The following is an 18,586-nucleotide window of genomic DNA, read 5'->3' on the forward strand; positions in this document are numbered from 1 at the left end:
AGAAAAGAAAAAGAAAGGGACTGAGAAAATACTTGAAGAGATTATAGTTGAAAACTTCCCTAATATGGGAAAGGAAATAGTTAATCAAGTCCAGGAAGCACAGAGAGTCCCATACAGGATAAATCCAAGGAGAAACATGACAAGACACATATTAATCAAACTGTCAAAAATTAAATACAAAGAAAACATATTAAAAGCAGCAAGGGAAACACAACAAATAACACACAAGGGAATCCCCATAAGAACAACAGCTGATCTTTCAGCAGAAACTCAGCAAGCAGAAAGGAGTGGCAGGACATATTTAAAGAGATGAAGGAGAAAAACCTACAACCAAGATTACTCTACCCAGCAAGGATCTCTTCAGATTTGATGGAGAAATTAAAACCTTTACAGACAAGCAAAAGCTGAGACAGCTCAGGACCAACAAACCAGCTTTAAAACAAATGCTAAAGGAACTTCTCTAGGCAGGAAACACAAGAGAAGGAAAAGACCTACAATAACAAACCCAAAACAATTAAGAAAATGGGAATAGGAACATACATATCGATAATTACCTTAAATGTAAATGGATTAATTGCTCCCACCGAAAGACACAGACTCACTATATGAATACAAAAACAAGACCCGTATATTTGCTGTGTACAACAGAACCACTTCAGACCTAGGGACACATACAGACTGAAAGTAAGGGGATGGAAAAAGATATTCCATGCAAATGGAAATCAAAAGAAAGCTGGAGTAGCAATTCTCATATCAGACAAAATTGACTTTAAAATAAAGACTATTACAAGAGACAAAGAAGGACACTACATAATGATCAAGGGATCAATCCAAGAAGAAGATATAACAATTGTAAATATTTATGCACCCAACATAGGAGCACCTCAATACATAAGGCAATTACTAACAGCCATAAAAGGGGAAATCGACAGTAACACAATCATAGTAGGGGAATTTAACACCTCACTTTCACCAATGGACAGATCATCCAAAATGAAAATAAACAAGGAAGCACAAGCTTTAAATGATACATTAAACAAGATGGACTTAATTGATATTTATAGGGCATTCCATCGAAAAACAACAGAATACACATTCTTCTCAAGTGCTCATGGAACATTCTCCAGGATAGATCATATCTTGGGTCACAAATCAAGCCTTGGTAAATTTAAGAAAATTGAAATCGTATCAAGTAACTTTTCCAACCACAATGCAATGAGACTAGATAGCAATTACAGGAAAAGATCTGTAAAAACTACAAACACATGGAGGCTAAACAATACACTACTTAATAACGAAGTGATCACTGAAGAAATCAAAGAGGAAATCAAAAAATACCTAGAAACAAATGACAATGGAGACACGATGACCCAAAACCTACGGGATGCAGCAAAAGCAGTTCTAAGAGGGAAGTTTATAGCAATACAATCCTACCTTAAGAAACAGGAAACATCTTGAATAAACAATCTAACCTTGCACCTAGAGCAATTAGACAAAAAAGAACAAAAAACCACAAAGTTAGCAGAAGGAAAGAAATCATAAAGATCAGATCAGAAATAAATGAAAAAGAAATGAAGGAAATGATAGCAAAGATCAATAAAACTAAAAGCTGGTTCTTTGAGAAGATAAACAAAATTGATAAACCATTATCCAGACTCATCAAGAAAAAAATGGAGAAGACTCAAATCAATAGAATTAGAAGTGAAAAAGGAGAAGTAACAACTGACACTGCAGAAATACAAAGGATCATGAGAGATTACTACAAGCAACTCTATGCCAATAAAATGGACAACCTGGAAGAAATGTACAAATTCTTAGAAATGCACAACTGCCAAGACTGAACCAGGAAGAAATAGAATATATGAACAGACCAATCACAAGCACTGAAATTGAAACTGTGATTAAAAATCTTCCAACAAACAAAAGCTCAGGACCAGAGGGCTTCACAGGTGAATTCTATCAAACATTTAGAGAAGAGCTAACACCTATCCTTCTCAAACTCTTCCAAAATACAGCAGAGGGAGGAACACTCCCAAACTCATTCTACAAGGCCACCATCATCCTGATACCAAAACCAGACAAGGATGTAACAAAGAAAGAAAACTACAGGCCAATATCACTGATGAACATAGATGCAAAAATCCTCAACAAAATACTAGCAAACAGAATCCAACAGCACATTAAAAGGATCATACACCATGATCAAGTGGGGTTTATCCCAGGAATGCAAGGATTCTTCAATATACGCAAATCAATCAATGTGATACACCATATTAACAAACCGAAAGAGAAAAACCATATGATCATCTCAATAGATGCAGAGAAAGCTTTCGACAAAATTCAACACCCGTTTATGATAAAAACCCTCCAGAAAATAGGCATAGAGGGAACTTTCCTCAACATAATAAAGGCCATATATGACAAACCCACAGCCAACATCATCCTCAATGGGGAAAAACTGAAACCATTTCCACTAAGATCAGGAACAAGACAAGGTTGCCCACTCTCACCACTCTTATTCAACATAGTTTTGGAAGTTTTAGCCACAGCAATCAGAGAAGAAAAAGAAATACAAGGAATCCTAATCAGAAAAGAAGAAGTAAGGCTGTCACTGTTTGCAGATGACATGATACTATACATAGAGAATCCTAAAGATGCTACCAGAAAACTACTAGAGCTAATCAATGAATTTGGTAAAGTAGCAGGATACAAAATTAATGCACAGAAATCTCTGGCATTCCTATACACTAATGATGAAAAATCTGAAAGTGAAATTAAGAAAACACTTCCATTTACCACTGCAACAAAAAGAATAAAATATCTAGGAATAAACCTACCTAAGGAGACAAAAGACCTGCATGCAGAAAATTATAAGACACTGATGAAAGAAATTAAAGATGATACAAACAGATGGAGAGATATACCATGGTCTTGAATTGGAAGAATCAACATTGTGAAAATGACTCTACTACCCAAAGCAATCTACATATTTAATCAAATCCCTACCAAATTACCACTGGCATTTTTCACAGAACTAGAACAAAAAATTTCACAATTTGTATGGAAACACAAAAGACCCCGAACAGCCAAAGCAATCTTGAGAACGAAAAATGGAGCTGGAGGAATCAGGCTCCCTGACTTCAGACTATACTACAAAGCTACAGTAATCAAGACAATATGGTACTGGCACAAAAACAGAAATCTAGATCAATGGAACAGGATAGGAAGGCTAGAGATAAACCCACGCACATACAGTCACCTTATCTTTGATAAAGGAGGCAAGAATATACAGTGGAGAAAAGACAGCCCCTTCAATAAGTGGTGCTGGGAAAACTGGACAGGTACATGTAAAAGTATGAAATTAGAACACTCCCTAACATCATACACAAAAATAAGCTCAAAATGGATTAAAGACCTAAGTGTAAGGCCAGACACTATCAAACTCTTAGAGGAAAACATAGGCAGAACACTCTATGACATAAATCACAGCAAGATCCTTTTGACCCACCTCCTAGAGAAATGGAAATAAAAACAAAAATAAACAAATGCGATCTAATGAAACTTCAAAGCTTTTGCACAGCCAAGGAAACTATAAACAAGACCAAAAGACAACCCTCAGAATGGGAGAAAATATTTGCAAATGAAGCAACTGACAAAGGATTAATCTCCAAAATTTATAAGCAGCTCATGCAGCTCAATAACAAAAAAACAAACAACCCAATCCAAAAATGGGCAGAAGACCTAAATAGACATTTCTCCAAAGAAGATATACAGACTGCCAACAAACACATGAAAGAATGCTCAACACCATTAATCATTAGAGAAATGCAAATCAAACTACAATGAGATATCATTTCACACCAGTCAGAATGGCCATCATCAAAAAATCTATAAACAATAAATGCTGGAGAGGGTGTGGAGAAAAGGGAACACTCTTGCACTGCTGGTGGGAATGTGAATTGGTTCAGCCACTATGGAGAACAGTATGGAGGCTCCTTAAAAAACTACAAATAGAACTACCATATGATCCAGCAATCCCACTACTGGGCATATACCCTGAGAAAACCAAAATTCAAAAAGAGTCATGTACCAAAATGTTCATTGCAGCTCTATTTACAATAGCCAGGACATGGAAGCAACCTAAGTGTCCATCAACAGACGAATGGATAAAGAAGATGTGGCACATGTACAATGGAATATTACTCAGCCATAAAAAGAAACGAAATTGAGTTATTTGTAGTGAGGTGGATGGACCTCTAGTCTGTCGTACAGAGTAAAGTAAGTCAGAAAGGAAAACAAATACTGTATGCTAACACATATATATAGAATCTAAGAAAAAAAAAAAGGTCATGAAGAACCTAGGGGCAAGACTGGGATAAACACAGAGACCTACTAGAGAATAGACTTGACGATATGAGGAGGGGCAAGGGTAAGCTGTGACAAAGTGAGAGAGTGGCATGGACATATATACACTACCAAACGTAAAATAGATAGCTAGTGGGAAGCAGCCGTATAGCACAGGGAGATCAGCTTTGTGACCACCTAGAGGGGTGGGACAGGGAGGGTGGGAGGGAGGGAGACACAAGAGGAAAGAGATATGGGAACATATGTATATGTATAGCTGATTCACTTTGTTATAAAGCAGAAACTAACACCCCTTGTAAAGCAATTATACTCCAATAAAGATGTTAATAAAAAAAAAAAGGTATGCCTTGTGGTATACTAGCAGATCTTTGTGCCTGAAGTGTAAGTTTCCTTTCTCTAAGGTATCAGTAGCTTCCTATATCCTGGTTAGAGTCTTAAAATAGAAAACATTAGCATGATTCAGGTGTATTATGGGATTTTCTGGTAGGTTTTTCTGAAAGCTCAAAATTGATATTTTGAATGTGGAAAGCTTAGACTCTAGCAATTGTTAAAATAACCAGCTTCGTTTTTCACTCACTCTCAGTTTGTCTCTTTCTAGGTTAATATCCAACACAGGTATTAAGCACTTGCCAGCTGTTCACAAGATTCAATCTCTCCAAAAGGTGTTACTGTAAGTTTGAAGAGTGGTTACCAACTCTTGACTCGATAGCTGTCCTGCCCAACAGCCTCTGGGCCTGTAATATGCACTGTGTAGTCTACATCCTCCAAAGATGTTGCTCTGGGTGAGCAGAGGTAGGAAGGCAAACAGCAAGTGTCCTCGGTTTTACCTTAAGGCCAGCTAATCTCAGTTTGGAGAAAGTCAGTAGGCTCCTCAGTAAGACAGTTGTCAACAGAGCCAGCTTGTAGCAAATCAGGAAGTCTCCCCTTTCTTCACTATTTAGTACCTTACATACCTCCCTCCTGTAACCCCCTTTGTCTTCCACCATCGTCTCCTCTTCCCTCCAGAATTCCCATGCTGCCCTAAGCATAAAGAAACCACCTGACAAACTCACAGTGAAGTGTTAATGACGATGTCTTTTGAAAGAGCAAGAGAAAAGGCAATGTATAATAGCAAGTTTATTTTCAATAGTGAAATTGTAAGAATCTGGACAGACCCAAAAGGAAGAGGTAGGGAAGAGATGCAATGAGCTAAGGAAGGAAGGAGAGAGGGAGGGAGAGGGAAAACTAGAGAATATCCCCCATTTCTCAAATTGTTCCAAGCAATTTACTCTTTTTACATTTACATGTTAGATCAGACCCAACAGGGAAGCTTCAGAGGATGAGGGGTACAAACAGAAAACCGAGACTTTCTTCATCCTTTCAGTCAGGAGGAGAAAAACCAATGATAAAAATTTCTGTGACCCAAGGAGAACAGAGGAAGGAAACTAGCTTTGAGAAGGGGATTGAGATGGAGGAAGATGAAGGCCCAAGTAAGGTGGATGGAGAAGTTTGGTCTGGAGATGAAAGGTCAGCTTAAGTGACTTTGTCCTATTGATCAGGTACCAACTGTGGAGGCAAGGGTAACAAATGAGTCTGTTAGAACCTCAGCACAGTTGAATTAGCTAAGAAGACTTTCAGAGAGGGAAGAGGCTGCATGTCTGCAATTCCATTGTTAAGAAGAACTGATATACTAAAGGTAAATGAGATGCCATTCACTTCCCAAACATTGAGCTCATCAACCTTCAGAACAACAGCTATTCCAACATTACCTCAGCTAAAGACTACACCATGCCAAGTAGACTGCTTGTGGGGAGGTGACATGGAGTGGAGCTGACATAAATACCTAATTTGTCTGTACTTTCTTCTAGAGATATTCAAGATAATATAAACATCCACACAGTTGAAAGAAATTCTTTCGTGGGGCTAAGTTTTGAAAGTATGATTCTGTAAGTAAAGGAAAAAACTCCAATGGAGGAACATTTGGTTTTTCATGTAATGATTTCTTTCTCATAATGGTATGCTCCTTTTTTTTGTTTGGGTAACTTTGGCATTTCACCTTTCCAGTTTCTCTCTGGTTCTGTGTTTTTCTCTCATTTCCCATCTTTACATTTCCAAATCACAACATGGAGACATGTTAATAATTTATGATTCTGTGGTGCAATTCAAGTATTTAAAATTGCTCTTTGAATGATGGTCTGCTGTGATGCAACATCTGTTCTGAGGGCCAGAACAACTCACGCATCAATAAAGCTAGTTATTGCCTGGCAAGGCTTTTGTTGCCCAAAGAAAAAGACCAAGAAGGAGTCTGAATCAAGAAGACATGGATATTCCCTCATAACCATGCCAAGCAGCTTCTGTTCAGCCCCACGCTGAGCATATAAGATGACTTCTCATTTTCTTGAAACAATCACGTTTTTTAATGACCTTGAGTTAATCTCTCTGACTTTTGGGAAAGTTTTTAAGTGCATTCTGCATTATTAACGGACTACCTTCTAATTGTTTGTGCCAGTAGCCTGCGTGGCAGTTTACGTACTTCCCGAGATGGCCAAGAAACAGGGCACTAGGAGTTACCCAAGTGTTTGTGGGATCCATGGAAGTTAGATGCATAGAATGACATCTGGGGAACTGGTAATTGCAATTACATCTGTAAGAAAAGTATTTTCTCTTTACATTTCACAAATGTTGTGTTTTTTTAAAAATATACATGTGTTTCAATATGCTGATATGTACAAAAGGTAAGTTCTAGTCCAGAAAGAATTTTAGTCTTTCTCAAAACAATAATACGATTTAGAGACCCATCTGTACCAAAATAACAAAAAAACAAAAAAAAGGAGCAAGGTGGTGGGAGGGGGCCAGAGAGAAACAGTAGGCAGAGATGAGAACATATTGCAGAATAAAGCTAAGCACAGTATTTGATGTAAATTTATTACAGAGAACAACAGAAAAGGTTTGAAAGAGATTAGCAGAGAAATAGGATGTATGAAGGAAAAAAATAAAATCAAAGGCCTGTACTCAGAGTACATAGTAGTAGGACAAAATTGTAGGTAATACCTAATCCTTTCACTTAATATGCTCATGATATTTGAAATCTCTGTGTGTGTATGTGTGTGTGTTGGAAAGAGTTGATAGGGTGTGAGAAGTATGAGAGAAAGGGAAAGCAAAGGAAAAAAGCAGCATGAAATATGTGCAAAATAAAAGCAATTGTTCTAAGCATAAAGAAGGTATAATGTGATTTGACGCGAGGCTTGAAGGAAGAGTTAAATGAGGGAAGGAAGGTGGCTGAGAAAGGATGTTGGGTCGAAGACGGCCATTAAAAGACGAGTGGGATTTAGCCACAGCATTGGCAAAGGACGAGCAGAGGAAACAGAATCTTCAAGGCCAAGGAGGTTAAAAAAAAAAAAAAAAAAGCTAAAAAGGAACTTTTGGAAAATAGTGAGTACCTGAGTAATACCGGCCTGGTGTGTTGCAGCAAAAGGACTCCTTGGCTACATAATGGAGGGAGGAGATTAGTGATAAACGTAATCAGTTGTACCTGGATGCTTGTGCTTCTTTAAATGTTGCTCTAGGGACTTCCCTGGTGGTGCAGTGGTTAAGAATCCGCCTGCCAATGCAGGGGACACGGGTTCGAGCCCTGGTCCGGGAAGATCCTACATGCCGCGGAGCAACTAAGCCCGTGCACCACAACTACTGAGCCTGTGCTCTAGAGCCTACAAGCCACAACTATTGAGCCCATGTGCCTAGAGCCCGTGCTCCGCAACAAGAGAAGCCACCGCAATGAGAAGCCCACACACCGCAACGAAGAGTAGCCCCCGCTCGCCGCAACTAGAGAAAAGCCTGCACGCAGCAACGAAGACCCAACGCAGCCATAAGTAAATAAATAAATTTATATTAAAAAAAAATGTTGCTCTAAACATATGTGTCATTTTTAAATATAGTGATTCAAAATTAGTTCATGTGGCAAGTTTATTAATAGAGTTTTTTTTTGGCTGCGGTACGCGGCTTGTGAGATCTTAGTTCCCTGATCTGGGATTGAACCCAGGCCACAGCAGTGAAAGCACAGAGTCCTAACACTAGACCACCAGGGAACTCCCAGAGTATTTTTATAGAAAATATATAAGTGGTAACCTGAAATTAATACAATGTTAGATGTCCATTATCTCAATTTTTTAAAAAAGTCCGTTTGTACTAATAACGTTCTCACAGTTTTGCATACTGACACACATCCTTTTTGTCCAGAACATAAGACAGAAGGCAACCTGTCCTGATCTACCTAGTCTTAACTTTTCCCAAGTGGAGGAAAAGAATTTCAGAAAATAAGAACTTTGGAGAGTGTCCCGCAAGCCCAAAACTACAAAAGAAGCATAGAGATCATAGCCACTCTTCACTGATTCCTGTCCACGGATACTGTGTGGTTCCCCAGAGCTGAGAGCATACTCTCCTAGCGAGGACAGCTTTCTTAAGAGTCAGCATTTTTTTAACCTCAGATGGCACTTAATCCATAGATAACAGAATCAGAAGATCCACATTCACCACAATTTAAGTCTCCAGTTGTGCTTAGTCCAGGCGCTATGTCTGGATGCGGGGGCACTTCCTCCTCCTAGGGACATCCAAGGGTACTCAGGAAAAAAAAAAAAAAAGCCTGGGGCTTCCCTGGTGGCGCAGTGGTTGAGAGTTCGCCTGCCGATGCAGGGGACAGGGGTTCGTGCCCCGGTCCGGGAAGATCCCACATGCCGCGGAGCGGCTGGGCCCGTGAGCCATGGCCGCTGAGCCTGCGCGTCCGGAGCCTGTGCTCCGCAACGGGAGAGGCCACAGCAGTGAGAGGCCCGCGTACCGCAAAAAAAAAAAAAAAAAAAAGCCTGGCAAAATGGCTCTGATGACTGGAAAAGCTTTCTATACATTGGCATCTTTCAAAATCGTGAAGCCCTGTTCTATATATATAAATATATATTGTTTTCAAAACAGCCCAACAATGAAGGATTATCAGACACTTGGCTAGCAGCCACCCCTACTCTGCCCTGCAACCAGAAATTCTGAACAGGGAAATACCTAGCTATGGCCGACCAGCAGAATGGGCTAATTCAGAAGAGATGAAATGAGGTTACATGTGTGCCATCTCCCAGCACAGCCCGGCCACAGGAACCGCTCACTTCCTGTGCACTTCCTCCCTTCCTCAACTGGCTTCCATCTCACTTGCCTGCCCCTCAGGAAGATTTCATGGACCAGGTCCCCCAGCACCTTCATTCTTTAGGATGAGGGCTGACTCTGCTTCTGGAGCCTCCTGAGCCTGCACTGAGTGAACACACCAGGGAAGGGACAAAACAAAACGACTAAGGAAAGCATGATTCAGTTACTCCTTAGCTGACGCTCTGCCCTGTTTGTCGTCACCATCATCATGAGGTTGGTTTTAAAACCAGCACTACCTCTCTTAAGAAACTAGGCATATAGGTGATAAACATCAGCTTCTCTGGTAGTAGTTTGAGAGTCTTACAGCCTAATGTAAACTCAGGGCAAGAATTCTGTACACAGTATGTTTTTTGTGTGCTGATCTGTTGACATCAAAAAATGCCACCCGCTCCCCATGTGATGGCATCTACTGATTAAGAAAATCCATAAAGACAAAGGGCTACTTTAAATACAATAATTCTTTTAAATTAGTCTGCATTTTATTTAATCATAGCAACATCTATTTGCATGACATATACATGCAGAAAATGTTAATTATCTAGTCTATAGAAAAAAAGTTAGGTAGAGCTCATATGGATTTGCACACTGCTTTTGTTGGGTTAAGGGTCAGCCAACTACACCCAATTGGGCATATCTGGTCCCTGATCTAGGACTAGCTTTTATAAGTGAAGATTTTGATGGTAGGGAACACAAACACTAAACCTAAATGAAGCAAAATGTTACCTCCAACAAAAGAAAAAAATTCATTCTTTTCAATAGTAGACCTATACTACAAAAAAAAATTGTGCTCAATTATTACTATTATACTTTAAGTTTGGTCAATAAAAATTTCGTGGCAACTGTTTTATAAGTACCTATATAAATTACCTATGTAACAATAATATTCTCATTTTGCTTCTTAACCCCACAAAACCTAAAATTTATTATTGGGCCTCCTACAGAAAAAGTTTGCTGACCCCTTTGTTTGATCCAAAACCCCCAGGATCCACCTCCCACAGGTTACGGGCAGCTGCTCCAGCAAATGTCACCCCCCCAGGAATAGGCTGACAAATCAGTCCGGAGGCTGGATGTGCTGGGGACACTTGGGTAGGCGTGGGGCAGGCAGGACTTGGGATGCACAGACACTTCTTGGCCATCGGAAGCCACCAATTGGTTGCTAATGTTTTGAAAGACTTGCATTACTCCTGTGTGGATTTTCAGCTAACTGGCTTTCTAGAGGAAGAAAAACACACGAGGTTGTCCTCCTGTGATTTTAAGTGTGTTGAGCTACCCACTGCAGCACCAGAAACCATCGATGTCCTGAACACACGGAAACTTCTCTGGGTCAGCTTTTGGAACAGTGTTATTTGTACACCTACTGAGCCTGACAAGGGAAAGGACCTGACAGCAAATCAAGAGCAACGGATCAGAGGCTCTTCAGGCTAAGCTCTCCCGACCTTGGATTTCTGCTTTTGTTTTCAGATCCATCTAGGGGCACAACAATGCAGAGCTGTCAGCCCAAGGTGTCCTTGGGCTCCCCTGTCCAGGCAAACCTGCTCACTGACCTTCTTGGCACAATCAGGATGACTGTTCCACATCCAGCCCCCCCCCCCCCCCAGACCCCCCCCCCCGCGCCCACTCACACAACCCCACCCCACCACGACCCACAGTCTCTATCACTGATTTCTCTTCCTTTCTGGCTTAACCCAGAGCCACCTCCACAAACCACCAATAACCAAGTCCCTGTAGGTCACGGGAGATGTGCAGGTTGTCTGACAGCTTAATTAGATCACTTTTTGATGACAGCCAGGCCTGCTGCTGTGAATGAGCCTGAGTGAGAGGCTTAAGGCCATACAGAAAGGTGATACAACTCTGTCTTATAAACACTTGTTCGATAACTGTATGATTTCTGCCCTTCAGGACAGGACAGATCTTTGTCTGCTCTCTCCATGGCATTGTCTCTGCACACAACTCATATGTGCAAAGACCTTCTGGGATCCAGGCTGCTATGCCTAAGTGTGCCTTCTCAAAATTAAATTTCATTTATTTCTCTGAATAATACATGCACATAATGCAAACTTCCGATGTTACAAAAGGTTATACAGTGATAAATCAGTCTCCCTTCCATCCCAACCCCAAGCTTTAAGGGCGGTATTTTATTTATGCCACTGACCTGTGCTGTCTGACCCTGCCCCAGTGCTTCCAATTATGAAACCCATGTATTGTTTGCATCCGACAGTATTGGTTTTTTAATGGGTCTTTTATTTCAGATGGCTGAGTAAGAATGGGATTCAAGAAATACACAACTGTGCATTCAATGGAACCCAACTAGATGAGCTGTAAGTAGCCCTGACTATTCTTCCAGGTCATTTAGAGGGAAATGGCTCTTACAACAGTAATGTTTACATGGCTTTGTGTTTCCCTTCTTCTTCCCTCAACTCCATCCCCAGGAATCTAAGTGATAACAATAATTTGGAAGAATTGCCTAATGATGTTTTCCAGGGAGCCTCTGGACCAGTCATTCTGTGAGTAGCTTCCCCCACTTCCGTGTGCAAGAGATCAGCATCTTACGTTTTAGAAGTCAACTTTCTCCAGTTCAGGGAAGCTTATGACGCAGGGCTGGCAATTAAGATCAAATTTTATTTGTGTCATCTGCAAAGATTTATAGGACAATTTAGGGCTGATCCACATTCTAAATTTCAGTAAAGTAGCAAGAGTAACAACAACAACTAACATCTAATGAGCACTTACCAAGTCCCAGCCAGTGTTTTAAAAACTTAAGATGAATTTTCTAATTTAATCCTTACAATAACCTCTGTGGTAGGAGCTATTAGTCCCATTTTAGAGAAGAAAAAACGGGCTTCCCTGGAGGGGTCAATTCATCCAAGGTCACAGAAATTTTAGAGCACAGATTCCACACCAAACAGGTCTAACTCATAGTACACTCTTAACCACTCTGCTATACATCTCTTCCCTGAAAGGGAAAGCACAGCTCTCCTTCCTCACTCTCAGTGTCCAGGAGTTTCCCTCAAACCAGTGAGATACACATACATTTATGTCTGGATCCTCTCTGTCTCGATTCCAGATCTCTTGGGATGTATCCAGTGCCTCTCAGCCTTGCATCAGCACCTCTCCTCCTATTACTGCTTCCTCATCTCCATTTCTCCCCCCAAGAGTGACTTTCCCCTATTCTCTTCTCATCAGCCCCTGCCCTTCCACAAGGGTCACCCACCCCTTCCCTGACAATCTCAGCCAACAGTGAATGCCTCCTTCTGTGATTCACACAGTCTTCATGGCTGCAGGGGCCCAAATCTGCAAGAGCTTTTTAAAAATGTGTTTTCCTAGGCTCTCAAGCAAGACCCACTACATCTACTGACAAATGTACTGTAGGAATAAGAAAGGAATCTGGAAGGAAGGAGTCAGATCCAAGAAGAAATAGTGAGCAAAGAAATAGATAAACATGTGACTAGACGTAAAGGTTTGCTAGATGATCCTCATATAGCCTGCCTAAGGCCAGCTGGGGCATTTGGGAGCCACTAGCCAGCACCTCTTACTTAGCAGTCAGTATATATATTATCTACCTATCTACGTACCATCTATCAACATCACTTCATTTTCACCAAAGAGTTTATCCAGTTGACCCTTGAACAACACAGGTTTGAACTGAGTCCACTTACATGTGGATATTTTTCAATAAATATATACTATCTGTGGTTGGTTGAATCCTCGATGTGGAATCATGGATAAGGAGGACAGGGCTATGAAACTTGGGCATCCGTGGATTCTGGTATCTGCGGTGGGTCCTGGAACCAATCCCCAACAGACACCAAGGGGTCACTGTATTCTCCTTCAGGCTGGAACCCAGGCATCTCTGGAATGAGATCCTGTATGGTAGAGCAGAAACTCCATAAATGGTTATTACTGATGATAAAGGATATGTTGTGACCTTATATGGGACTCTGTCTCTTTGAAGAAGTTCAAAGATTATTCCAGAATGCGTGGTTTCAGATAGGCAATATGTACAAATGAAGGGAGTGCCCACATGATTAAAGCACAGATGCCAGAGCAGACTACCGAAGTTTAAAACCAGTTCTTTCACCTCTCTAAACCTCGGTTTCCTCACCTAAAAAAGGGCAGAAACAAACAAACAAAAAAATGGCAGAAACAATAATACCTATTTCCTAATACTGTTTGAAGCTTAATAATATTATATATGTGTGTATATATATATATATATATATATTTATATTTTTATATTCACTCACTGATTCACTCAGATAGATCTTAAGCACCAGCCATGTGCTATGCACTGTATATAGTGCAAGGAACGAAAGTTTTTCCTCACAGAAAGCTTACATTCTTATAAGGGGAGTCAGACAATAGAACTAAATATGCAACTTAATAATATCAGGTCACGATGTGCCCAATGAGGCACCAAGTAGGACACGGGTGTAACAAACGGGAAGCGCCAGGCATAGAGTCCCTGAGTTCCAATATACAGAGTCTTCAGAACTTGTAACGCTTAGTCAATGTTTCTTATTCTTAGAGTACCTGGGAGACAGACAGACTTAGAGAAAGTGCTTTTGATGCCTTTGACCAGCAGAATAGCAGTGTGTCAATTTCACTTAGCCAACAGTCCTGAGGGTTTTGAATGTGCCTAAACAGGCCCCTCTATCTGTTACGTAGGAACATGCCTGTGATGGGGTAGGTCTTCATATGTGACCTGTACCAGGTACTCTATAAAATCACAGCACCTTAGCCACTGTCTGCTACTGAGACACCCAAGCTGGACAGGATCCCCACCTAGCTCATTACCCAGCCGAGGAAACCAGAGACAGAAATGCGAAGTGACCTGCTATCGATCACACCGCTGCCGTGAAGTGGCAGAGCTTAAACCAGCAACTAGGTGTCTTGCCTTACACCCCATGTAGTCCCAACATACCATGTCACCAAAAGTACATAAACATGTCCAATCAAACATCTAAAAGGGCCCCTAAAATTGACTGTGAACTAAAATAGGGGGGAAGGTAACTACAAACACCAGACCCCTGAGCCCAAGAACACCAGTAAGTGACACACACACACACACACAGCATAGAAGAACGCCCCCTGCAGTTGACAAGCAGGTGCCAGGCTGAGGCACTGTGCGGTGTGTCTGATCAGTGTGCAGTGGAAAACACAAACATGAATCCACAGCCAGCCCTGCCACGAATGCTGGCAGGAAGGGATGCCGTCATCACCAGCAGTTCTGCAGGGTCCTCGAGTTACAGGCCCACTTTCCACCCTTTTACCACAGAAACAGTGAATAAAATGGATAGAAAATCCAAAGGAATTACGAAGCACTTGCCATGACTTAAAAAGGTAGAGAGTGATAATACATTCCTACATCTTTTCATTTCAGTGCATGAGGACATACGTGCAATGTCCTGGCCGAAAGCCCAGCCTGTAACTGCTGGTCTCCTTCTCCTCCCCTTAGGGGCAAGAGGGTTGATCAGCTTAACAACAAGCCTCCTTTTCTGGGGCTTTCAGGTTAGTCCACAGATGTCTTACCAGCCTCTCTGGCTGCTAACCTGGGACTCTAGGGCCTATCCCATCCCCTACTTCTGCAACCTGATGCGCCAACCCCCGCGAAACCCTGGCCTGAGAGCTGCTTGTTTAGTGTGTGCAGAGGACCAGCCCATGCTGGTGCTGTGGGTTCATGGGTTGCAGAAGGAGTGTGTGCGGACCACTCAGCCCACAGTAGATGCGGATCAGGTTAGGGCTGTGGCCGTGGCTCGGGTCAGATTCCCCTCCCAGAAAATCAGACTGTGATGTGGATATTTGCATGCAAAAGGTTTACTGGAGAGTGCTCTTGGAGTCTGTGGGGAGTGCTTGATGGACACAGAAGCAGGCTAACAGGGAAGTTGAATTACAATGCATTTGCAACAGAAGCTTCCGCTGATCCTATGGGGAGCTCTGGCATTAAGATGCCCCTTCAAAATTGACTGAAGGTAAGGGGCCAGGCCTTTTCATCAACAGTCACTGGGTACAGGCTGGCCCTGAGGAAGAGCCAAGTCTCGGGTGAGTCAGGCGAGGGCAAATCCCAGAGCAGAACTCGGCTATGGGCCACCTACGCTGTGAGCGGTCCTCAGCTGCCCTCAAGCCATGGTTCTAAATTTGACCTTGCATCAGAATCACCCGGCACGCTTGTAAAACCCTAGATGGCTGATCCCCACCCCCAGAATTTTTGATTCATCAGGTCAGGGGTGGGCCTGAGAACCTGCACCTCTAACAACTTTGCAGGTGAAGCTGACGTTGCTGGTACAGAAAGCACACTGAGAATCACTGCCCTAGAACCAGTGCTGGGAATGGGGAAGCTTGGCCGGGTCTCCAGAATATCTCCTCCAAGAGCTAACTGTGGTGAAATCTCCCTCCTCAACAGGCTCAGTGTTTTGTCCCCAGTAGATATATGCAAGGGATTCTAAAAGAGTTAAGGGGAGGGCACCCAAACCAAACATAACTCCTTTCCTGAAGGCAAAAATTTTAGTTGAGTGCAAAATAGGGAGCCTCTGAACACCTGAGGGTGCAAGGATAAGATGTTCCACTGCAAAGAGAAATAGATGCAGAGAAAGCTAGGGGCACAGAGACAAGCTCCATTGAGTTTCCGAGAAGCAGTCTAGCATCCTGACTTCCCCCTCATGAGTCTTGACCTTGAACATGAGTAGCCATCTGAGTTTTCACGAGATATTCTGAACTCACTCAAGTTTTCTTTTTCTTCCTTCCTTTCTTCCTTCCTTCTTTTTTTTTTTTTTTTTTTCCACAGTCAAGCAATTGCTGTTTCCTTGGGAAACCATTTCCTGTGGGGAAAATTTAATGCATTGCCTTTGCAGGCTGGAGCCGGTACAATCGTATTCTGATGGTTTATCAAATTGATGTGGCTATAGCTCAGATTCATTTGATAGTTCAGATTCAAACACTGAGGTATTTGTATAAGAATGATTCTCTTCCATTACCAGTGTATGCACAGTCCTATAGATAAGCAAATTGCCTTTTTATTCCGCCTGGGATCATAAAAGAGAGGTCTTCTAGCCATTTGTCAGTGTAGTATACACCAGAAATGTGCTCTCACTTATGGAAATGATTGACCTGTAACAATATCTTTGCTGGGAAAAGTAGAAATTGTTCAAATCAAATTTGTGGCACTGGCTATAACACACTTTATTAAATGGGGCACAGAGCACAGTTTAACTCTCCTGACTCAGTGTCTTATTACTGACTGCTGTTTCCCTTTCTACTTTGTATCTCAAAATCAAGAACCCTAACAATGTTGAAACAGTTCAGGATTACTAAATCTCTTCAGCCATTGTCTTATGAGTCTCCTTTGGTACTACGTTTCAGGATTTAAATTCTCAAAACCAGCCAGAATGTAGCACGTGCTGAAATGTTAACCAAAGTGGCACCTTAAAAAGAAAGGCTGCCGGCATGAGACCAGCCTGAAAGACAAGGATTAAAAACACCAGCCCATGATTACCCCTTCCCCTGCTGATATAAATGTCTATGGACTTTTCTTAATCCGTGGAGATACCAGAGAAACATTTTTCTGCCAGTCCAAAATATGGAAGCCTTATGATAGTTTCCATGTTTGCTCACCCCAGCAAGTATGCAGTAAGCTTGAAGTAAACACTTCTACAAACACTGTTATTTCCCTATCACCCAGGAACCACTTCTGCTAAAGACTTGTGCTTTACCAAACTCTAAGTGACTCTGCATCTCTCTCCTACCAACCACTCCCTCCTTTCAACATCCACCAGCGGACGCTCGGGATCCCAGGACACTGACAAGATGCCACAGTCCCCCAGAAGCGAAGCTACCTAGTGAAAAAGACAGCAGCTCACATATTTTGGAGCTGTGATGAGGAGGACGCCGAAATACAAGCTAACTCCAGAACACTCAGCAGACAGAGAGGCACCCACGCTTCCCGAGCAGGCTTCCCCATCCAACACCTAGTCACTGGATTGCATGCAGGTCAACCCACACACACATTAGTCTATTTCGTCTTCAATATGTGTCTATCTCCTTGTAAACTTTGCACAAGGATGCTCTCTTCCTTGATTCCTTTGATACTCTCAGTCACATATAATTGCCTGCTGCAGAAGCACCGTTTTGCTGAGCCCCCTTTAAATCCAGATTTCCTCAATCTGCCTTGCATCTTTCTCCCTTTAGAACTGCTCTTCTGTGAGACTTGCTTCAACTTCTCGTTTTTTTTTATGATGCTGAGGCATCTCTGCTAATCAGACAAGTATCCACTGAGTAGATTTCACGAACCCAGCTCTGTGCCAAATATTAATACCGTGTAGAACACAAAAGTATCTTAGTAATCCCTGCTCTCAGAGCATCTGAAACCTGGCTGAGGAAACAAAACAAATATACATGAAAAGCTGAATAGTATGAAACAGCAGAAGAGATAATACAAGGTACTAGAGTCTCTGTAAGTGCTAGAGGTCAGAAGACATCACAGCTGGCTGGGGTGATCTATCTAGTTCCTTTCCCAATCCTCCATCAGTGCCATTCCCCAGCCTATCTTTGAACAAAGCAACAATTTTCTGGGTGCTTACTATGTGAAAGGCACTGCTGAGAATGCAAGGAGCCCTCTGCCCTCCAGGAGAGAGAAAATGCAAATACAAACAGCTAGTATATAAAGCAAAAGATGGTACGTGAGAGAGGCAGAAAGTATACAGACTATAGTGCTATTGCACTCTTAATGGCATTCAAGGAAAAATACATCTACAGCTGTTAAAGATGATGGGGATGACAGAATCTCAGAGATGTCAATGCGAGTCTGTTTGGGTACTCTATTTCTGCATAAAAGCTATCCTTAAACTCAGTGCCTTAAAACAATCATTCCATTTTCCCCACAGTTTTATGTTTTAGAAGTTTGGGTGGCTTGTCTCTGATCCATGTGATGTCGGTTCAGGTGGCTGGGTCCGGGGGGTCTACTCCAAGCTGTACCCTTCACCCATATATCTGGTGCATCTGTCCTCCTTGGTACCTCTACACACACACACACACACACACACACACACACACACACACACACACA

General features: G+C 41.9%; 1 protein-coding gene across 3 annotated transcripts in view; it reads left to right on the top strand.

Annotated features, from left to right (window-relative positions):
* The window catches only part of FSHR (follicle stimulating hormone receptor), a 166,241-nt gene that overhangs the window by 133,738 nt on the left and 13,917 nt on the right, over positions 1-18,586 (top strand). For 2 of the 3 annotated variants that reach the window (XM_029232672.1, XM_029232671.1), the window contains exons 5-8: positions 4,964-5,035; positions 6,213-6,290; positions 11,778-11,846; positions 11,958-12,032. In XM_029232672.1, coding sequence (XP_029088505.1) covers positions 4,964-5,035; positions 6,213-6,290; positions 11,778-11,846; positions 11,958-12,032 — 294 coding nt within the window. The remainder of the gene's footprint in view (positions 1-4,963; positions 5,036-6,212; positions 6,291-11,777; positions 11,847-11,957; positions 12,033-18,586) is intronic. The other variant, XM_029232673.1, reaches the window with a different exon arrangement.

The sequence above is a fragment of the Monodon monoceros genome, unplaced genomic scaffold, assembly GCF_005190385.1.
Source record: "Monodon monoceros isolate NGI ecotype Baffin Bay Population unplaced genomic scaffold, NGI_Narwhal_1 Super_Scaffold_19, whole genome shotgun sequence".
In the NCBI taxonomy this organism is placed as follows: Eukaryota; Metazoa; Chordata; class Mammalia; order Artiodactyla; family Monodontidae; genus Monodon; species Monodon monoceros.